This window comes from Cynoglossus semilaevis, chromosome 5, assembly GCF_000523025.1.
Source record: "Cynoglossus semilaevis isolate Cse_v1.0 chromosome 5, Cse_v1.0, whole genome shotgun sequence".
Taxonomy (NCBI): domain Eukaryota; kingdom Metazoa; phylum Chordata; class Actinopteri; order Pleuronectiformes; family Cynoglossidae; genus Cynoglossus; species Cynoglossus semilaevis.
The window spans coordinates 6,086,457-6,108,970 of NC_024311.1; the positions used below are offsets into that span (position 1 = coordinate 6,086,457).

Below are 22,514 nucleotides of genomic sequence, written 5' to 3' on the forward strand. Positions count from 1 at the left end.
ATATATATATATATATATATATATATCATTGGTATTGTTTAGTGCAGTACATTAATTCCTACCCCTGACTATCAATGTCCCTTTGTAAACACACTGCCTGCAGGATAAAAGCTAGGTTTAATGACCTGTGGATATGCATTATGAGGTACCACAGTGTGTGAGTGTGTCTGATTCACCTCACTGTGTATGTGTGCTGGATTAGGATGGCTCAGGACAGATTAGGTAATTATAGACACCTGCAGTCTAAGTGTGTTGTCAGGTGTTGAGCCATGAGGATGACTTGGTCCTGAGGGCAGAGCAGAGCGAGGTGTGAAGCTGCATGTACAGGGACTTTGCCATGTGCTTCTCCAGTATCTTTTCTTCCACTTGATGAACCACTTGACACAACAGCTATATTACAGCAGACATATTTCAACAGTACGCTCTTTGAAACAGTCATTCTTTTGTGCAGTCTGACCCACAGATCACTGCTGGTTCTGATCACAAAGCACTTTTCTGCTCTTGTTGCCCACCCCAACACATTAGGCTACATTCGAGCCCCTCATTCACAGCTTCAGACACTGCCAGGGCATTGACCATCAACGACCAACAATTCCCCTTCTTTCAGTGAAAAGACAACTACTTCACCTGCTGAACTCCAGCCAAACAACTAACCCACCATCGAAGTAGACTATAGAAAACTGACCAATAATAAAAACATCAAATTGGGGTTGAACATTGTCAAATACGTAATACCACATATGCACTTTCTCTTGAACTCCTACCAAAATTGTTGTGATGTAACTGGTGTAACATTGGGAATTGGCTTAGTATCTGTGAGAGTCTGCAACAAACCACAGTCGGGTACAGAGGCAGAGTATTCTGAGAACATTCTTTTTGCTGGACCCTACCTTTGACACCAGCACACCCTGACAGAGAGACCAGAGCCAGTGTGTTTCCAAAGAAGACATCAAGCTTAGCACAGTAGGACAACCTACTGTCATTCACAGCAGGACTTTGGTCTTCTCTTTTTTTCCAATGAAATGACTGACCATTACCCTAACAAAGATGAGGTGCCGTCAAAGAGTGAGGTCAAATTAGTTCTAAGCTGTTGCCAAGGCAACAACCATCAGGGGAAAATTAAAGCGATGCTTGACCTACACAGAATCTAAACACCAGCAGCCCCTAATCAGTGACCCTGAGGTTCTGAGAGCAACAACATGTTCCTTAGAGTCATCAATTAGCTCCACAGTGGAACACCAGCACTGTTGTATAGAAGGCTTCTTATGGAGACTAACACTCATTCTCACCATCCTTTCCCAAGCTATCAGAGCCCTGAACACACACACACACACACACATACACACATACACATAAAGTACAGTCCCTAAAACCCATTCTGTATTTCACTGGACAGACTTGCACAATGAAAATGAACAATGGACAAGTTTGAACTGCAGTTTAATCTTGAATAATGGACAATTTCTAACTGCACCTAATGGTCCACTCTTCGCACCACCTTTTATTTTGCTCATGCTCTACTCCGTCTTGCACCTGTCTCCTATACTGCTATGAATGTCTTTCCGCTTACAGTAGGTTGCTTGATTACTATGGTGAAGCAGGGAGAAAAAAATGAGGTCATGCCACTAATGAGTGTTGTGCTGCTGCTGTTGCTTTATTAAATGTATGTAATGGGAGTGGAGAACAATGTTTAAGTCAAGGACATGGCCTAAATGTAGCCAAAGACATTCCTTTGTTTGGTCTCTCAACTAAAGGCAAAACGCAGAAAAACAAACGTGGCAACAGTTTTGGAATTCTTGCAACCGAGAGACACAAAAAAAGCACTAGTTTGGGTCTAAGCTTGTACAGATTCTCTCCTATTCATATTCAGTTTTGGGAAATGTGAGACTTTTGTTTCAGAAACTTAAAACCTTGTAATGGGACATCAAGACACAAGTAAGGCTCTGCAGCCGACCCTCGACCCTCAGTGACCCTCAGGGATATACTGTAGCTGTTCATCAGTTAGCTTTAAGTTGCACAGGCTGCTCAGCACCTCTCTAAGATTAGACCCACTCCTGTCATCTCACCATCTGCTACATCATGACGCCTGTTGTTAAAGTCCTAATTATAAATCTTTTCATGCAGAGATAAGGATGGTGATATATTTAGATATTCATCTATTGATTCATTCATCTTTCCTCATTTAATCTTTTTAGGCTGCAGACATATTACTGCCTAATCCATATAAATAGTTGATCAGGCAATGCATTTCTCTTTAAAAAACCAATTATACGCCAACACTCTGAATGTAAATATAACACATAACTACAAATTAACATAATGTGTCAAAAGACCCTTTTTTATCATTTTCTTTCAATTCTGTTGTTCTGTTTGTCACAAGGCATCTCATTAAAACAACTCTTTGAGCTGCCACCGAGGTTATTTACTGAATTCAGCCGTGCTTTGAAATGCAGAGCCTGGTGTTTTAAAATTCTTCCAATACTTTTAAACAGTGTGAGGACTCTTTTGAGTGTTTTTCTTTCCATAAATAAGTAAACAAAAGTTTAAAGAAGACAGATACTAGGATCTTCACACCAGTCATAATCTCCGCAGAGTGACTCCACCCTCTCTTTCCTGCTGTCTGCCTCCTGTCAGACCTCAGTTTAGTCACTTGTCATGCTTTCCTGGATGAGCAGGCTAACGGTGTGGATTTACACAAAGACTGAAGAAGAAGTCATCTGGAGACGTTTAGGAGCTGACAAGACATTTTGAAAAGATAAAAGAACTCATTGGACTTTCTGACAGAATCGTCTGATGCAGGAGTCATGACTTGGTTGATTTTTCCACCTCTGCACCTGGATAAGTGGTAGTTCTCCTTTGGTGTGTTTTCAGCCTCAGCTCACTAACAACACTCTCACTTACCTACTCAGGTAAGCATCAAAGTAGCAAAAAGGGATGTGGTAGAAATCCTTGTGTTTTTCTGAAAAAATGACTCAAATTTTTACTATCAAAGAACATTGTACATTATCTAGATTTATCAAGATTTTTTTTTTTTTTTTTGGTAAGTTTTAGGGATTTGTAAGAAAATAAAAGTAGTATTTATATTAGAGTTCTCCAGAATAGCAATATCAACTGATAGATAGAAATGGCACCTTGACTTTTCCAAGGAAGCCCCTTTTCTGTTACGTAACTCAATCACTTGAGTGCTAGAGGTGCTAATTTTAACCCGTTAAAAAGGCTTAAGTCTCATTAATGCTGAAGCACAGAGTATCAGACTGCTGTGATTGACTTGGCTGTTTCACCTCATATGATTTCAGTCTACTTGCATGACCTCTAATGTTGCAAAATGAACTGTGCAGTTCAAGTCTTTTTTTATGTTGGAGATGAGTTAATGATGTTGTTTAATGTGGTAAATTGTAAGCTGTGTTTATATGTCACAACAAACCAAAGGCTTTCCTTTGCTGGTGACTTTGAAATATCCAATGAAACATTTCCTGTCCCTGAAACCAATACTGTCTGTAAACTTCTTTTTTTCTTTGTCGCTGCCTTTGTTGTGAATCGAGCTTTTAAGTCCTGAAGGTCAAGTGTCTTTGAAACCGCACAGGGATCCACGGTTACATAACTGTGCTCATCTGTGTTTCACAGCGGATTTAAAGGCTGCACAGGGCAGAGCTGATCTTTAAGTCAAAGAGGCTTTGTACCAGACCAAAACAAACCCGGGATTGGTGTTGTTTCCCTGGTAGTCGCAGGGTGAGCCTGTGAAGTAACATCCAAAGTGCCCACCTGTTTGCAGAAATGATATCATTTAGACCTAGTTTCCATTCTCCTTTTTTCCATGTCTTATAATTTATCATTTTGACCTTGTATTTTTGGACAAAACATGAATTATAGATAGAGGTTCCAAAGGTCCAGAGCACTTCTGGTGTTCTTTAGCAACACCACCCTGTAACCACAGGCTGCAAAGTACAGACATATGTCCAATGCATATAATTTTGCATATAATTTTATGAAGTCACATTATAGCAGGGTGCATGGCCTGCTCTTGCTTTTGTTTTGGTTTGCATTTTGTTTTCTTTATTGGGTAAAAGTTAGAAAAGTCTGGAGAAAACAAACAAAAAAAATGTTTGTTTGTCATTTTGTGATAGCACTCTGAAATCTGAGAAATTGTTTTCTTATCAACCTTGGGGAATAGGCTCCATGAATGCATCTTAGAATTTACAACGATTATTTACTTGGGTTGTTGCTTTTTATGGCACAGAGCAGTTGACCCAGACATTCTAATGATATCACAGACCTAAACAGCCGATGGGACATCATCGTCTGGAAATAACTTTTAGCTGTAATTGTTTCTTTTTTGTTAGGTCACATTAACAGAGAACAGTAGTTTACTGTTTTTTAGTGCTCCTAAAGTAAGTAATTTTAGTAATTAATCTGTCATGACAGAGACATATACAGACTACACTGACTTGGTTCTTGTCACATCATGGCAAAGATGTTGATAGATGTTTAAATAAATAATTCAAAAAAGTCAAATCAATTCCACAATCACAAATAATATCCATTCATATCAATCAGTCTGTCAACACAAATGCTAAAGTTCACTTCCATCAGAACTTTTCTGCTTATCTCTGACTCCTAGTGCCACTAAGATGCAAAAACAAGTGGAGGTCAGGATGGATGAAAACCATCTGGAGACCATTGTGGACGAGCCCGAGAGTGCATGTAGCTCTTTCTGTGATAAAATCATGAAGAACATGGTTCTGACTCTAACCATTCTAGGTAAGTTTACAGCCCCAGGGTTTTTCACCTATAGCTGGGTTGTTTCCAGAAGTGTGTTACACAAAGGGAAGAGTCAAATCTCTAGATAGGCCTGAAACACACTGATGTGTTTGCAGGTCTGTCAGTCTCTTAGAGCGCTCTCACATACTCACAATAATAAGTCTCAGTGTTTCGAGTCCTCGGGCTTTTAGGTAAAGGAACGGCAATGAACGTCGCACCAGCTAATGAAAGAACATTTAATTAACTTCCATTTTTAGGTCACCAGCAATTATTTAGGCATGATAACTGCTCTAACCATCAAATGTTTCTGCTCGGTTTCAAACTGTGCAGGCATGTATTTTCTTCTTATTATTTAAAACATAAGCTCAATTAATCTGTCCTTTAATTAAAATAATACATTTGCTTAATGACATAACATATAAAGGTCATACACAACCTTTATAAAAGCCTCTTTACATCTATAGTATGTATGATGTTCAATCAAAGTATGTCATAATGTTCAGTTAATTTAACAGAACATTATGACTTATACTTTGATTGAACATCATTTCTTATTTTTATTATGATTTAATTTGTGCTTTGAAAATTGCAATAAAAAAACCCCAAAACATTCAGTGGAGTTGCATCTGCAGGACTGCACACAGACATGCCTCACGTATCTCACATCTGATTTTCACAAAAGGGTAACTTGTTCAGCAAAATCAGTGACAGGGCAGATTAAGGAGTTGTCTAGTGACGTTTATGATCAATGATGTCAGCTACTCACCTTCTGTCAGTTGTGCTGACACAACGAAGCCAAGGATATATTTCAGTTTCTGTGGAATACAGGCGAGGGCACAGGCCTGCCATGGAACTGACTTCTATAGGCGCTGATGATGATGCATCTCCATGTAAAGGGAGAAAGGCAGTGCATTTTGAGAGCAATATACATGTTGTACTTGTATATGAGTAACTTTTGATTATCATGTAATGAAACAAAGAAACAGCTGTTTACACTATAGGATTGTGTAGACAGCGATGCATTGTTGTTATGCTTTCTTGTAATACTAATGGTCACAAAAAATGTAATTGATCTGTTTATAATTAATAAACATCAAGCCTATTGTAGATCATGATTTGAAGTCAACACGCTCCGTGTCTGTTCCTTTTTTTTCATGTCTGGCCCAGGTGTGTTTCTGGGCTCCATATCTGGAATGCTGCTGCGGCACATATCGCCTCTCCCTGCTGATGTCGTTATGATCATCGCTTTCCCAGGGGAGGTCCTAATGAGGATGCTGAAGATGCTTATTTTGCCTCTAGTTGTATCCAGTCTGGTCACAGGTGGGTAAGGTGCCAATTTTCTGCAGCGTTTACTGACAAGCATCCAATTTTGATCCTATACACGTGGAGAAGCACAAAAAGGACGTTTCATTCCTTAAATAAAATCGCTCTGAAGCCGCTGTTGTGTTCAAAGAATGATTTTGTAGCTCATTGCAGGAAAATGAGCACCTAAACTGTCTTTTAGAGGCAATACAATTTAAACACATCTATGGAAAACATAGTTGCTTTTCTGAAAAACACAAATATTATACAGTAAGATATTTTCTGTATGGGGTTTTATAAGTTTTCCTAGTATGTGTGTGGGTTTCTCCATCTTCTTTGGTTTTCTCCCACACACAAGATTATTATATTATTTGGACTTTGTGAGTAACCATGGATATAAGAGTCTTAGTTCTTGTTTGTCTTGATAGTATATGTAGCCTTGTGAAAAACTGGCAAACTGTCTTCTGTGTCTCGCAGTCTCACCAATAATTTAAAGATAAGGAGATGTGACTGTTGGCCTCTACAGTTCATTCTGTAGTTAGTTCTGTAGCTAAAATCAAATTTACTTTTTTGGTCAACAGGACTTGCCGGTTTGGACGCCAAATCCAGCGGTCGTCTAGGCACCAGAGCCATGGTCTACTACATGTCCACAACTGTCATTGCTGCTGTTCTGGGGGTCATCCTTGTGCTGCTCATCCATCCCGGTAACCCTAAGCTGAAGGCCAATCTCGGACAAGGAAAAAAGAATGACGAGGTGTCCAGCGTAGATGCCTTTTTTGACCTCATCCGGAATCTGTTCCCAGAAAATTTGGTGCAAGCCTGTTTCCAGCAGGTGTGTGTTTCACTGAGTTTGTGTTCTCTGTTGAAATTTGTTTGGGTTCTTAGCGCATCTCGTTATTTTCTTCTGACTGTTTCTCAGGTTCAGACTGTCACCTCCAAAGTACAAGTGCCAACTAACAACACAAGGGCACCCCCGCAGTTCACAGTTAAAAGATCACTTCAGTTCAAGGGTGGAATGAATGTCCTGGGTAAGGAGAAAGAGAAGAAAATATACTTTTTTTTTTTTAGCGATGTCTAACTTGACACTTCTCCATTCTGTGTCCTGCAGGTCTGATTGGATTCTTTGTCGCTTTTGGTGTAATTATGGGGAAAATGGGAGAAAAGGCCAGGCTCATGTTGGACTTTTTTAATGTGTTGAACGAGATTGTGATGAAGCTTGTTCATGCTATTATGTGGTAAGTTGCTGCTTATTACAGGAATTGGACACGTTAGTTATAACTGTGTGAGGCTAAACCTTAAGTAATCCTGATTACTGCTAAACCCTGTGTACTTCAGGTACTCCCCTCTGGGAATCGCCTGCCTCATCTGTGGAAAGATCATCTCCATTGCTGATTTGGAGGTGGTGGCGAGGCAGCTGGGCATGTACATGATCACCGTGATTGTCGGCCTCATCATTCACGGAGGCATCTTCCTTCCCTTGATATATTTTGTAATAGTAAAAAAGAATCCCTTCAAGTTCTTTATGGGACTATTCCAGGCATGGGTGACCGCACTGGGAACAGCCTCCAGGTAAGAGATGCTTCTGTTTTCATGTCAGCGTTTTTATTAAAAAATCTAGACTTTCCTTCGGTGAGCACAGTTGCATCTAATTCAATGCCCCTTTCCCCATGTGGGGCTACTTTTCTTCGTGAATACACCATGACGTCTGAGATCCACGGTCATATTTTTACAGCATCCAAAACGACTTTTTTTACAGGAAGGTCACAGTGAAGTTTTCTTGCCAGTCGCAGCCTCCCACTAAGCCTCCATGTGGGATATCATTCTTTGGCTCAATGTTTTATTAATGAAAGACACTTTTCCTCTCCTGAGCTGAGCTTGGTTCTTTCAAGCTCCTGCCTCCTCACTGCTTTGCTATAAGACACACTTAATTATTTAAAAACGACACAAATGCTGAGTCAAAACCAGTGTTAGCCAGTGTTAGATTCTTACTTACTGTGAATTTAAATTACTTTTTGTTCTTGTGGCTGGAATAAAACACATTAAAGTCAACACCTCCTGTTCACACACTCTGTATTATTAAGTATTTAAAGAATTAGCCCATTAAGGTTAATATAAATGGTGTATTATTTAAATAACCACATAAACCATTTATATTTTGTCTTCCAGAAGTTTTAAAAAATTTAAAAGCTTTTTCCTCAATGCAGTCTTTTTTTAGCAATCACAATATATATTTGGTTCCTCCTGTTTTGTTCTCCACAGTGCTGGCACCTTGCCTGTCACATTCCGTTGTTTGGAGGAGAACCTGGGCATTGACAAAAGAGTAACGCGGTTTGTCCTCCCAGTGGGGGCCACCATTAACATGGACGGCACAGCGCTCTATGAGGCCGTGGCTGCCATCTTCATCGCACAGATGAACGGAATTGAACTTGACTGGAGCCAGGTCATTACTGTCAGGTGAGAATTTAGCAGGATGCTGATGCAATGTGACATTTTTAAAACGCCTAAATATTTGATGTCCGTCATGCAGCAGATATACCTGCATAAAAAGTCTAATATATATATATATATATGTGGTCTTATATATATAAGACCACAATATTTTCATAGAAGATGCATTTTCATGTAAATATGGTATGTAAGACCACAATATTTTCATAGAAGATGGGAACAAAGAAAATTGTACATTGGTTAGAATTGCATTTTTTCTAAATTTATCCTTCAGAAACTTGTGATATTAACTGTTAAAATTTTAGAAATATTTTACTAAATACTGTTATTTGCGTCTGTGTTCCTCTATGACTGATTTTCCCCATATTATTAGACAAAAAAGTTTTAAAAAAACACATCTGGACTACAGGCGGGCCAGTCAAGTACAAACATTCAATACATTTATACCATTTGTGAAAAATACAGTCAGTGTTGTTATTCTGAGTCTTTTAATGAAACCCGTCTTCATGGAAACATATAAACATTGGACATGAAGCTTATCATCAGTGATGATTTCTGCAGGAAAGATCCTTTTTTAAACGGCTAACAGCTAACTAGCTAACAGTACAAGATGAAGCTCAAATTATGTGACAATTAACACTGAGGAGATTGATGAATTGTCCTAAGAATTGAACTTGTCCCCTGTTCAGGTGTCATTTGTCCTTCTAAGAATTGAACTTGTCCCCTGTTCAGTATGACAGCAACACTGGCCAGTGTTGGAGCAGCCAGTATACCCAGTGCTGGACTTGTGACCATGGTTCTGATCCTGACTGCAGTCGGACTGCCCACGCAAGATATCAGCCTGCTGGTGGCTGTTGACTGGCTGCTGTGAGTTTGACATCTGCACAAAACATCATCCGCTACATTGAGTTTAGCTGAGTTCACAAAACCAACGGTAGATTTCACTGCATCTCTATACATCAGAGCCACACAGTGTGATTTATTTTCACAGTGTGAAGATACGTATTGTAGAAAATCAGAAGTCTGGGGAAAGGGAAAATGAAAACATGCACAGTCTTTCAATCAGCTCTCAGACTTCTGTCTTTTGACTTTGCACTACACGTATTAAGGATTAAGGACAAGAAGAATTAATACTGAATATTGTGAGATTGATACAATGATTTTTATAAGGAGTCGACTGTTAATGAACTAAATTATTGTTTATCTAGACGTGAAAAAGTAAAGCACCGTGTGTCTAATTTTTATTGTTTCCTTCTTGAATTTCTCACTGTTTCTTCTTCACTTTTAGGGACCGTTTTCGTACCTCTGTCAACGTGGTCGGAGACTCGTACGGAGCAGGCATTGTTTACCACCTGTCCAAACATGAGCTGGACTCATTTGATGCCCAGCAGACCCGCATGGATGAGTATGAGATGGAAAAGTCACAGTCCTACTACGAAAATAACACCAACCACAATGTATACACTCATCACAACTCCATCTTGATAGACGACTGCAAGGTACATTTCACCCTAACGGACATAGAGACCTGTATGTAGAGGATTCTCCCTGTTCTTCTGTGCTTGTGTGTTTTTTTCTATCTGTGTTTTTTATGTGATTTCCTTCATATTCCTTTATATGGATTAGTGACTATGTATGTGATGTATTCAAATTCTCATCTGAAAGAGCAGTTTTTTGTGATGCCACATCAAAAAGGAAACAATTTCTTTTTGTATTCAATACATTTGAAATCCATATGAAACTCTTCCCTAAATGACAGTTCAGATTTGTCTTGTTGTAATTTTATTTCACATTCCTTTGTTGTGTTTGATTTTAATTTATTTTACTGTTAATTTCTTTATACTCAATTGGACACGTATTTGTGGCAGCCCTGACCAACTTACAATATTTCAGCCCAGCCATTTTTCAGTTTTGTTGTTTGTGCTATGCACAAAGACTGCTATTTCAAGATGACTTATTCAAAGTGGCACATTAGTTAATGCCATGCCGCTATCATATTCTTTCCATTAATAGTGTAGTTAGCTGTTAGCTAATTTTTTTATTTATAAAAAAAAAAACTTTTGTTACATTTCTGCATGTTAAAAAAATGTTTTTGAGTCGAAATGTGGTCATTTAGTGAATGACCAGTATTGTAATTTGGTTGGGCAGAGAATCCATAAAATACATGACCAACTTTCATAATAAACAGTCAGTAACTGCATTTATGTCTGTACACAATTATAAATAAAAACAATCAAAACTCACAAACTAAACTCAGGCCAGTAAATGGCTTCTCTGCCCCCCCAACTTCTGACAGTGTGTAACTGTTGGTGCCTTGGATTCCGTAGTTAGATGCTTTTGATAATTGCTTTCAGGTAACCATGGAAAAAAATGGCAAGGCTGCAGAGTTCTCTTTTGTTGAGGAGGAACCATGGAAGTGCGAGTAAAGCAGATTCTGATGCTGCTGCTTCGCCTTATCCTGGGTTCTACCGTCATTTTACTTTCTGCTGACACAGCAGAAAAAAAACACCTCCCAAAAAAACATTAAAGAGTAAATACTGCAAGACCCAACAGTGGGCAAGTCTTTTCACTCCTTCTGGATTCGACCAAATTCATTTCTTCACTATCGGACAAATAAATGTGTATAAACCTGTGTAAGCTTTCTGTTATCACTCAGAATAAAATCCGTCTGATTCGTTAGAGCCTTACCTGCTGCTGCTGCTTCTGTTTCACGCATGAGAATACAAAGTGTAAATGAGATGCACTGACGCTGGTACTATGATGCATGTGCAGGAAGGTTAAATACTGCATCACCTTTCACTGAGTCAGGAGATTACACTAAGTTACATGTGCCAGCTCAAGTCTAAAAAAGCAAAAGCTAAGGGCTTAGACCATAAGACAGGATGGGGGGTGGGGTTCTGAATGTTCTCACAAACAGGTGCCCTCCCCCATATCATTACATTATCCTGTGTACAGGCCCATGGTGTGAGGCAACATTTCTGTTTGGAGGAAAATTAAATATATAAATAAATGACTAAACACTGTGACGTGTTAATTGCAAACCCTGCCTTGAACGTGTCAGTAACAGATTGCAGTGATTAATATTTCTAGATAAATGTGTTCATAATTATCACATTCAGGGTTAATATTTTAGCTGAGGAAATTAAACAGCTCCTGTATCTGGTATGACGATGTCACTTATACGATACGCTGATTGTAATCTTCAGAAAACAGTGTGGCGCTGACAAAAAAAAAAACAACATCTCATTAAACGGAGCATTAAACTTTGGGTGTTTTCAGATAAGGTTAATAAATTAAACACTATATTGTGTATTATATAAGTCCATAAAACAAAAAAAAAAGTCAGGATTTTTTTTTCACTAAATGTATGTGACAGCTCAAATGTTTATATTTAAAGTGCCTGCTAGCACTTTGTGTACATACTGTATTTAGTTAAGCCTATGAATGACATGTATAGACCTGGATTTTTTTTTTTTTTTGTGATATCTTAGACATTGTCTATTTGCTCTGCTTTTAGGTTTGTGTCATTTAATGTATGGAAAATATATGAACCTGTGTCATTATATTGCTGATTACAGTATGTTAAAGACTGTTTCACGGACACCTTCAGTTGACCCTATGTTAAAGACTGTTTCACGGACACCTGTGGCTGTACTCTACTTTGATGAAACCAAACTGATGACGGCTCAAAATGTAATGCTAATGTCAGTGTAGTGTTGCCTCATGGGTGTTCAATGAGCCAGGTCAATTATGTCCCTTCCATAAATTTGCCAAGTTAAAAGCATCCCAGCAGCAAAACCTGTAAAAGAAATTCTTACAATACCTGAGAAGCAGCTTATAGTCGGCACAATGTGCAAATTAGATGCACAACCAGACCCTAGATGACACTAAGAGCTGCAGGTGTGACTCCTATAAAAGACAAAAAAAGAAGAAAGCACGATCATAAACGGAGAAAATCACACTTCTACTTGCAGTCAATACACTGATCAGCTGTCTTTGTTTTGGGCTTGTGGTGCTCTGAGCAGCAAATAGTATCTGGAGTAAAAAACAAAACTGAGGATTTTAGTTCTGTTTCTGGGAAACAAATTCCAGCTTTGACCTGATGATGTGTAAATACAATGCACCTTGAGGAACAAGGTCTGGAAAAATTGTGCCCAAGGCTTCAGTGTATAGATACCCTGAACATCTGCCAGAAAAATCATTAGCAGTGCACCAGTTTGCCGTGAAGCTCAGACTTAACAACAGCACGCCACAGCTGTTAACAAACTTTAAAAATTCAGGAAAATAGAGACACAGTCTGGTCAACAAAAGCCCAGATTTTTTTATGTATTTAATCTTTACTTTAACCAGGATTCATCAAGCTGAAATTAAGAATATCTTTGAAGTTAGCTCCATTTTCTATATTAATAAATAAATAAATAAGTAACTTTTTTTAAACTAAACACAATGACCCAATACTTTCTAACGAAATGTGACCTATCGTTTGTATTTTCCACTAAGAACGCGGAGCACATTAATGTGGTTGAGTGTGTACAAAATTACTGGTGCTGGCAACTAGTAGAATTTTTCTTTCTATAATCATATCTCAGCAAAAAGAAAAAAAATCAGGGGTTATTTGTACAACAATTTCCTCAAAAAAAAAAAAATCATCAGATCCAAAGCTGTTAAACGTTGCACCACTTTTTCCTATTTCTCTGTTGTAATGTGTACATAAGAGTTTAGGTCCTTAGTAAGCTCAATATAGATTGGGGGTTTTTACATGGACATGTAATATATAATTGTACAATCTTTAGACAAAAAAAAAACCCTTCCTCCCTTCCTCTTATGTTTGATTTTTCTTTGAAATATTTTGACTGACCAAATGTACCAGATTTGATGTAAGTATTTCATTACTTCATATACTGTTTCAACTTTCAATTAATTTATCGAAACTGTTTTATTACTTGTGTGAAATTATCTTTGAAAGTTAATAAATGTTTAATGATGAGCTGCCTATGTATTTAATTCACACCATACAATGGAATATTATCAAATGCATATTATAGTGGCTGAATTTAAGTTGAAAAGCTTTTCCTTTCTCCATCAGAAGGAACGTGTGTAAAGAACATACAGTAAGGGGAAGATTTTTGTTTTATTAAATTACACACAAATACACAGTCTTTAATAAAATATTAACTTATATTTAAAGCTAAGGGACAGGGACAGTGACACCTACAATCATAGACTAAAAATATTTACATTGAAAAATAAAACAAGCGAACAAAACACTGTAAAAACTTCTTAATTTTGAAATAAATGACATTTTCTGTAGACAGAGTTGGCAATGCTTCTTCAGCAGTAAGAGCTTTGGTTGTGAGCAGGAAAAGAGCAGTCTTGTTCAAAATTGGCTCAGAGCTTTTAAAGTCCACACAGTTTTTTGTTCTTCTGACACAATTAAGCTGCTATAAACACGTCTTTGTTGACCAGCGATGGCCTGCGCTGTGGGCATCAGTGTGACACACTATCTTCTGGAAGGTCCTCCAGAGGGATGACCGAATACTCTGCAGCCTTTCCATTCTCTCTGGGCTCTTCTTTGGGCAGGAATGTCGCCATCTCTAGCTCCCCCTGCTGGTTTGTTAGACCACCTTTGTTCTCTGGCAGTGATATCTGGTTAGGACCGTTCCACCTGCACAGGAGAACGGGGAATTGTTTTAGTCTCTCTTTAAAACAAATTATTGTCCAAATAGTAAAGTTTTCTTTCTGATTTTATGTCTTACTTGTCCCTGGTGGCGATGGCAACACAGAGCATCACGAGAGCTGCAACACCCACGATAAAACCAAGGATGATGATCCAACCTGGACATAAGTTGAAAGTTTAATAAGATGTTGTCTATTTTATTAGAGTCTAAAAAATATCAATTCTAGTTCATGAGTCTGGTTTCATTTGAACTCACCTGGAGTGCTGCCACCGTTTTGTGCTGATGTCGTGGTTTTGTCATGAACTCCAAGAGGATTCTTAAGAACTAATTAGACAGAAAACCACTCGTGAAATGTTCTACGTATGAATGAAAATAATGATTTAGACAGAGTCAGGACATTTGCTCCTACCTTCCTGCGTCTGTTTTTCCTCTTTCACAGTTGTTGACTTTTCTGGCAATCCTTCAGTTGATCCTTCAGTTTTTGTAATTGGTTTGATAATGGTTGTTGTAGCGCTTTCTGAGAATGGATGTTGAAATACCACAATTTGAAAATGTGCTTATGAAAACATTCAAGTAACCATAATAATGACTAGAGTAAAAAGGAAATCCTGGGACATACCTGAAGTCTCTGGTCTTTCAGTGTTATTGTACGATCGTGGATGAATGGGTGCAGGTGTAGAGGTCGATGATTTAGTCGTAGTTTCTGTAGAGCATTGTGAAGAGGCCACAGTCTTAACATTTCCATGTCAACAGAACATGAACTAATAGTAAAATTCATAGAAAACCTTCAACAAACCTGTCATCAACCCTGACCCTGATTCACTAATCTCTACAAACAGTGTTGGATGGTGTGTGGTGGGTTTGGAGGTTGTTGATTCAGCGGTAGTTTCTAAAGATGAACATAAAAAGCCACAATTGAAAAATCGTTGTGTCAACAATAAGGCCACTACAAAGTGGAATATTGTAGGCTTTAGAAAAAAAATACTTTTGACAAACCTGTCATCATCCCCGACCCTGATCCTTCACTCTCCCCAAACAGTTGTGGATGAACGGTTGCCTTGGAGATTGTTGGTGCAATCCTTATTTTTGTGGTGGAGGTAGATATTGCTCCAGATTCATAAGCAGCGTCTCCATCTCCTGAGCCTAAATCTGAGTTGAGAATGTCCAAAAGGTCTGACTTTTTTGTAGACACTGTGGTAGACGTGTTGGAGTGTGGAACACTCTGGGCTGGGGTTGTCCTTCGGTCACCTCCATGCTGAATCAACACAGAGATTGTTTCCTCCTTGCTTTTCTCTCCTGCAGCACCCTGTTTGGGGTCAGAGGAAGTCGATTGCTGGGATCTTGGTGTGGTTGTGTTGTTTTTGTGTGATTCTTTTGAGAGCTGGGGGGGGAAAAATCGATCGACGAGAAACCCATCCGTCACTGCCTCTCGGAGAACTTCGTCCTCCGCTTTCAGAGGTATCTGTGTCACGGCTATGACAAACAGAGATGGAAAAATACACAGGTCACCCAGAGTGTTTACCAACCAGCTTTGACGGGACAGAGAGGAAAGTTACCAAGCTCCACTGAAGTATTACACAGTGATCACACGGAGCTTACGTACATCTGCCCCCAAATTCTTGTATAAACTTGTGCAGCCGCTGTCTTTGGTGAAGGTGTGGCGAGAAACATTAATGATTAACCCTGAGTGACTAATCTAGTCTACATAAACAGATTAACAAATAAGAGGAACTTTCATCAAAGCATTGGTTTTGTGGAGAGAAACACCTAACCACACCTTATAAAATGGAATTAATGACGGCTGCTCTTTTGATTACACAATATAGAACTGCTTTGAGAGAAACAACAAGAGGGAAACAAATGCCAGTCCTTATCTCATGAGATATCAGATTAGGGTTTTTTTTTCTTCCTTACATGGCATTTTCTCTCTGTGTGTGTTGATTCTTCCTAGGTTTTAATCTAGTACTTACTTGAAAACATAATTGCAACATGTGGAACTTGGCCTAAAGCGGTTGGTGGCCCGGGACACAGTGCATGTGTCACAGTAACCTTACACTTCTGCAGCATGATGAATGCATCTGGTGTTTCCCTGCTGTGTATCTGCCGACATGTTTTTGGATGGCAGTGGATCCATATGTAGGTTTTTTTGTCTTTGCATATAATAATCCAGCTGGTGACATTCCCTCTTCTCAACCCTGATCGTTTCAGATGGTTACGCAATGAGGCATGTGGCATGGAAATAAGACTGAACCTACGTCACACAGCGAATTGGCAAGAAATTCATGCTAAAACTTCCTGCTGTGGAAGGCCCTGTTAATATGGAGTTAAATGCCAAAGTAATAGAAAGTAATAAAAGGATTCAGGAAGTGGCCGAGAAATCTAAGCCCACTTTGTACGAAACATTGCCCAGTATCTTCCATGGTCAGTGATGGAGGCTGGTTGGTAACATGGTTGTCTGAATGAAATATGTGATCTCCACATTGCACACATTCACTTTTCAACTCGATTTCCACATTTAGTACTTTTCAAGTTCCTAACTTCACACATTCCTCATACACTAGCTACACTCCAGGTCTTAATGAAATAACCTCTCAAATATAAAGAACCAATCATTTTCTTTTATTCTAACAAACCTCTCCGGTCTTGCATAAAATGTTATCTGAAAAAAATCAAGATTAGTTTCAGATGGGATTTTGGTCCCTTTTGTAAAGGTGCAGCAGCTGATTGACAAATTCTGCTTTTGAACAGAAATTAATTAATATAGATTATGTCAGAAAATTAAAGATCCTCATGAACTTAAGGCACAGAAGACTCAAATTGCGCTTTTCTGTTCTCCATTTCTGCTCAATCACGTTCAGCTCCAGTGAGCCTATGAAGTTACTGGTTGCCCAGACTTGTGTAACAGCTCTATGCTGATCTTTGGTTTCACCTTATTCAACTCATACGAATTAATGCACCTCCTGGAGCAGCTCAGAACATTTCACAAAGACGTCTGTGTGTGTAATCTGGAGGTGAGAGTGAAACCTGCGTGCTGACAATGAAATCCTATTCCTACGGAGAGCGTGAGGGCTGAAACATAAAGAGCATCTTGGGTGGAAGGAGGAAAAGTGCTGACTCACAGTGTAAGAAAAAGGACACCATGGGAATTAAGAAAAATTTCGAGGTCAGTATTGAGTTTATGCTGCATTTGTAAGCCTTTAGTACAAAAGATTGTGACCTTCTTTTTTAAAAAACAATTGAAGTTTTGCTTTTTTTACAGGGATTCTCTTATATGTACAAAATTTACATCTGTTTTACTTTAACAGCTTCAATTTTAATACAGTTAATAGTTATTTAAATCTATTTAGTTCATTCCCAAGGGATTAAAAAAAGTTTACATAATAAAAAACAAAAGATTTCTCAACTTACTTTTAACTGGTGTTGCCTGGACAACTGAAAGAAGTCCAAGTATTACTCCCACAAGAACATTCCTCATCTTCAGCTTCTCCTGGTCCTAAATGATTCCAAACCTCTGGGTGTGCTGAGCTGCTGACTTTAAAACAGATGAATCATGCCTGTGCCTTTTATAAACACCAGCAGGTAGGTGTTGCATCAGGACAACAATAGCTGGCAGAACACAGGAGGGCTGGCACACCTGAGAACACACCTTCTATCACAGACACTCTCACGCTTTCTCTCTTTTCTTTCTTATGGACACAGAGAATTAACAATGTTATTGGCCAGATGTCTGTCTCATGGCAACTATCATCAGTTTTGAAGACCACAAATCCTTCAATAGTAATGGATACTAAAACTAGACTGAACACAAAGACTACTGTTAACATGTTTGCCACGTTGCCTGAAAGAAGTAAGCACAGCAAAGTACAATGTTCCTGTCGTCTTATGCCTTATAGGTTTACCGTATGTGTGCTGTTTCAAACTGATGGTTCCAGGTGGAACAGAAAAAAACACAAGTAAATAAATACACTTACGTAAGTGTACACCGCCTAATAATTTCCAGTGTTTATTTAAATTTTATGTAGCAATAAAAAGTTATTTACAATATGTAGCAAATGTTACTGAGCTTAAATTAGATAAAGCAAATTTAAAGTGAATAGCAATTAAATATGATTTAGAAAAACATTAGTGGCATATTGGCCACTGAGCGAAATGTTGATATCAAGTTCTTAAAAACCCTTACTTTTTAATGATTATTTGATTTTCATGACAGTTCAGAGGCAAGTAAATATATATTTTTTAAAATTAAATCAACTTCAGATTATTATAAAATTGCAAGGAGAGATATGTAGTAATGTGTGGTATGTGATCAGTTGTATTATCTATTACTATTTTACTTTTAGCAAAGGTTTTATGTAAAGATACCTTTTTAAACAAGTCAACTGTGTGGTCTGTTAATATAATATAAAGACAGAGACAGAGAAGCTTTCAACAACATGTTAACTTTGAGCAGCTGAGGTAAGCTAATTATGTTTCTAATGCAAAACTGAATCACTGTTTTAAGGCCTGGTTTAGGACCCTTCTCACGTCAGTTTTGTAACTGGAGGTTGAATGATGTCACCTGCAATCAGGAACCAGGTACAGGAGCCATCAATCAAATGACTCAACTCTGTTGTATTATCCTCATCAATATTCTGAATGACATTGTAGTGAGAAGTCATTGTTAGATTGTGGCTGGTGTTATATAAATGAAGTAGTAATAATAAGTAGTTTATTTCAAGTATTCACACCAATTTCAACCCATGAAGAATCTGTTTACATTCAACTATCATTTGATCTAAACTTTTTCCACCTTTTGTACCATCTAATGGTTATGATCAACAGTATCATTCAGCTGCAGGCAATGATTCATAGGAAAGTCATGGTTGTGATATGTTGGCAATGGACACAAAAATTGACGTGTCACTGCACAGCACGGCAGGGCCTGAAGACACATTAGTAACGTCATGATTTACTCAGCGTGTGGGTGGCCACTTGTACAGACTTGAATGCCACTCCTGGGAGAAGTTCATTCTCATAGCTGGTAATTCTGCATTTCCTTTTTCCTCCTGATGAGTAATAGTATCATAGTTGCAAGATCGTTTATTTCTTGCACATAACAATTGACTAACAGTGGCTAGACACTGTTACTGACTCAGGAATCTAATTATTCCCAAGAGGTCCTAACAGGACTGGGTGACGTTTATGGAGACTCTGAAAAAGGAAGAACATTTACATTTTGTAAGCATGATACTGTCATCTGATAGGTTAAAAGAAGTATTTCACAATTTAAAACGTGAACAAGTCACACAGGGAAAAAGTGGTTTGTGCTCTTGCCTCACAACAAGAAGACTCCACTGGTTTGACCCCCGGTCCTCCTTCATAGAGATTACACGTTCTCTGGTTTATTCAACAAACATGGACAATTTTGATTGGTGTATGGAGTTTAAGGAGTAACTTCTTAGTAGTAATCTTGACTTTAAAGGCTTTTTTCTTCAAGTTTCATCATCCTTAATATCTAATGTTATTTTACTAAACATTAGGTGAATAAATATTTCTCATTTAAAGTTGAGCCTTTGCTCTGCATTTGGAGCTGTTACATCTTACAGTAGTATTTCACCACCTTGGAGAGTTTCACATTTTTTCTAGAAGCTGGTCTTGATATGAAGTGGTAGACACATTTTTTAAATATATTATATATATATATTTTTTAATATAATATATATTTGTTTCTCAAATACACAAAAAAACTAAAAACATGTGGAGTCTGTAAAGTTGATGACTTGATTCAAATCAGGAAAAAAAGAACTTATGTGACCAAAGACTACAGGGAGAGGAAGACAAGCCATTTCAGACCAAGCAATAATGGTGACTGAGTAGAGAAAGTAATCAGCTTTGAATTCTGGCCACCTACAGAAAGTCTCACCTAGGGTATAATGTTTCACACCTAAAAATCAGAGTCCACAAAACCTTTCTGTCTGAGTTTTTGCAACTGTGTATCAAACTACCATGGTAAGAATGTGTAACCAAGGAAATATGACTACAATAACTACATTTTTTATGAGATTTACTTGTTTTCCACAATTGCATACACTTTCGTCATACTTACCTTTTATTTTATCCGGGCAAAATAAGGCCAAGCATTGTCCTACCAGAAAATGCTTGTACTTTCTGTCTGAAGTATGCAACACATCAGGTTTTGGCCATAGTGATGGTCAGCAGACATCCTCAGTGACCAAGAGTACAGTAGATAGCCCTTTTTCTCGACTCTTCTCTCAGGCAGACACAAGACCATCTGAACAAGCACAAACAGAGAAAGAGATTCTGTCTCCAGGGTGGTAGACTGCCCGTGAGGGTCTGTGCTCTAAAGAGATGCAATGCAGAGAATGCAAAATGGGGGCAATAATGTCTGTTATTAATGACTATGACAATAATATTTATCAAAACTATTTTAAGCCAATTACAGATCTTAGGACATTGGTTATTTATAAGATATTTTTACAGGGTAGTGCTGCAGGGAATGCTGCTGAACTAACTTTATTTGTAATTATTTTAGGATATCACAAACAAAACGATCTCTCTCCTGTACAATTAAATCAGTTTACATTTTCTCTGAAGTAAAACCTGAACTAATTTGCTGGTGACACCTACACAATATATGTTATGTTACACATATCAAGTTCCATCCACGTTGTCAAAAAACCTACTTTGTCCAGTTGCTTTCGATGTAACTATTTTTTGGATTGAATGACCTGGACAACAGAGAACCTACACAGACATTTAACATTTAACAGCAATATTGCTTGCAGAATTCACATGCATACAAAAGGATGGAGAGTTCTAGAATTTTTTCTTATTAATTTATCACAGCGTGCACACTTTCACCACAGCAGATCAAGCACAACTCCATAAACTGCTTTTGTGTTTCCTCTGACTTCCTTTTGCCTGTTTGGAATTTGAACCACCCTGTTTAACCCATATTTCAGAGGGAGGGAAGAACATTGTGCAGTGCAGGTAGAAGGCATTCTGCTGTGTCAGTAAATTCAAAATCAAACATGGGCACAAACTTAAACAGAGTGAAGATGTTATTAGAAGACTTTTGGCTGTATTACTGTATTACTTCTTGTTTTGTTTTTGTTTTTTGTTTTTTAAATGTTAAAATGTTAAAAATAAAATAATTATAATAAAAATTAGTAGTTTATAAAAAGCTATAATAACAACTGTATGACATTTAACATATTGTGTTGTTCAAAAGCCTAAAATCAGTTTTATTGTATCTTCATTTTCTGTATTGTCAATTTCTGTTTGGTTTTTACAAAATGACTTCCTGAGCAATTTAACACCGTGGTAACTGAAAGCTGCACATGGACACACCCAATGTTTTTCTCATTGTGTTGCCAACAGTAAAAGAAATTGGGAGAAGCCCAACATGCTGACGTTTCCTTCCCAAATCTGGCTTGGCGAGATTTATTTACACCTTACAGAACTCGAGATGGCAAAACATCACAAGCTACCAGTTTCAAAGGTACCACTCCTTTCTATTAGTCAGGTAAATATGCCCTGTAGGTTTTAGAAGGTCTTTTATACACAGGTCTATTCTTGTTATTGGAAAATGTGTTTTTCAAATTATTAAGAAAAAAAATCCTTATAATCTCATGTCACAGTTTCACCTGAATTGAATGATTTATCATTTTGGCTGGTCATAATTTAATTGGATATTTACTGGAAAAAGCCACTTTAAAACGACACATCATTGTATGAGTACAGTATTGTTGTAAAAACAAAAATACATTTCATAACTGCTCTACCTCTACCTCATACCTTTCAAAATGTTTAGTCCTTTTAATCTTAATAGAAGCAGAGATATGATCTCTATTCATATTAACAGTAATACATTCTTTTACAATTACTTCATAAACATAAAAGCAATTGCTCAATACATTTGTATTGTATATTTCAGGTCTCACCACCACCAATGCCACCTGCATTGCAACATTTCCAGAAGTGACAAAATATGCTTTATGTACAGTATATTATTGGCAGTTATATTGATCATTGTGGTTTTGATAATTACTTTATCAATAAAACTACAGCTGAGCTGCAGCATATAAGATATGAAGGTGGTAAATTAAAAATTGTTTTTCTAATGAAAGAAAATTTTTCCTGTTCTAGTATGACTGTGCTACAGGGCTTTAACTTAACTATTATTCAGTTAGCTGATGACATCAATTATATTCTCATTAGTGGCTTAGATAAAAGTGTAATTTGAGCTATGAAAGGATGAATAAAGATATGTATTTTGAACTCTGTTTGGGCAGGACACTTAGGATTAGGATTGTTAACAACAGTGGT

The 22,514-nt window shown here is 37.8% G+C and overlaps 2 protein-coding genes across 3 annotated transcripts in view; one reads left to right on the forward strand and one right to left on the reverse strand.

Annotated features, from left to right (window-relative positions):
- The window catches only part of LOC103378796 (excitatory amino acid transporter 2-like), a 19,271-nt gene extending 7,626 nt beyond the window's left edge, over positions 1-11,645 (forward strand). The window contains exons 2-10 of one of the 2 annotated variants that reach the window (XM_025055846.1): positions 4,619-4,758; positions 5,926-6,078; positions 6,642-6,892; positions 6,980-7,088; positions 7,169-7,295; positions 7,396-7,629; positions 8,320-8,514; positions 9,241-9,375; positions 9,797-11,645. In XM_025055846.1, the coding sequence (XP_024911614.1) occupies positions 4,629-4,758; positions 5,926-6,078; positions 6,642-6,892; positions 6,980-7,088; positions 7,169-7,295; positions 7,396-7,629; positions 8,320-8,514; positions 9,241-9,375; positions 9,797-10,046 (1,584 nt within the window). In that variant the 5' untranslated portion in view covers positions 4,619-4,628 and the 3' untranslated portion in view covers positions 10,047-11,645. Of the gene's footprint in view, positions 1-4,618; positions 4,759-5,925; positions 6,079-6,641; positions 7,089-7,168; positions 7,296-7,395; positions 7,630-8,319; positions 8,515-9,240; positions 9,376-9,796 lie in introns of both variants that reach the window. The other variant, XM_025055845.1, reaches the window with a different exon arrangement.
- A 1,975-nt stretch (positions 11,646-13,620) lies between these two features.
- Positions 13,621-17,741, reverse strand: LOC103378797 (cell wall integrity and stress response component 3-like). Its single transcript, XM_008310133.2, has 8 exons — positions 17,595-17,741; positions 15,183-15,659; positions 14,983-15,075; positions 14,806-14,889; positions 14,596-14,703; positions 14,442-14,510; positions 14,265-14,343; positions 13,621-14,173 (listed from the first exon to the last, which is right to left on the reverse strand). Exons 1-8 carry the CDS (start codon positions 17,659-17,661, stop codon positions 13,996-13,998), a joined length of 1,155 nt encoding a protein of 384 aa, XP_008308355.1. The 5' UTR covers positions 17,662-17,741; the 3' UTR covers positions 13,621-13,995.
- Positions 17,742-22,514: the final 4,773 nt, after the last annotated feature.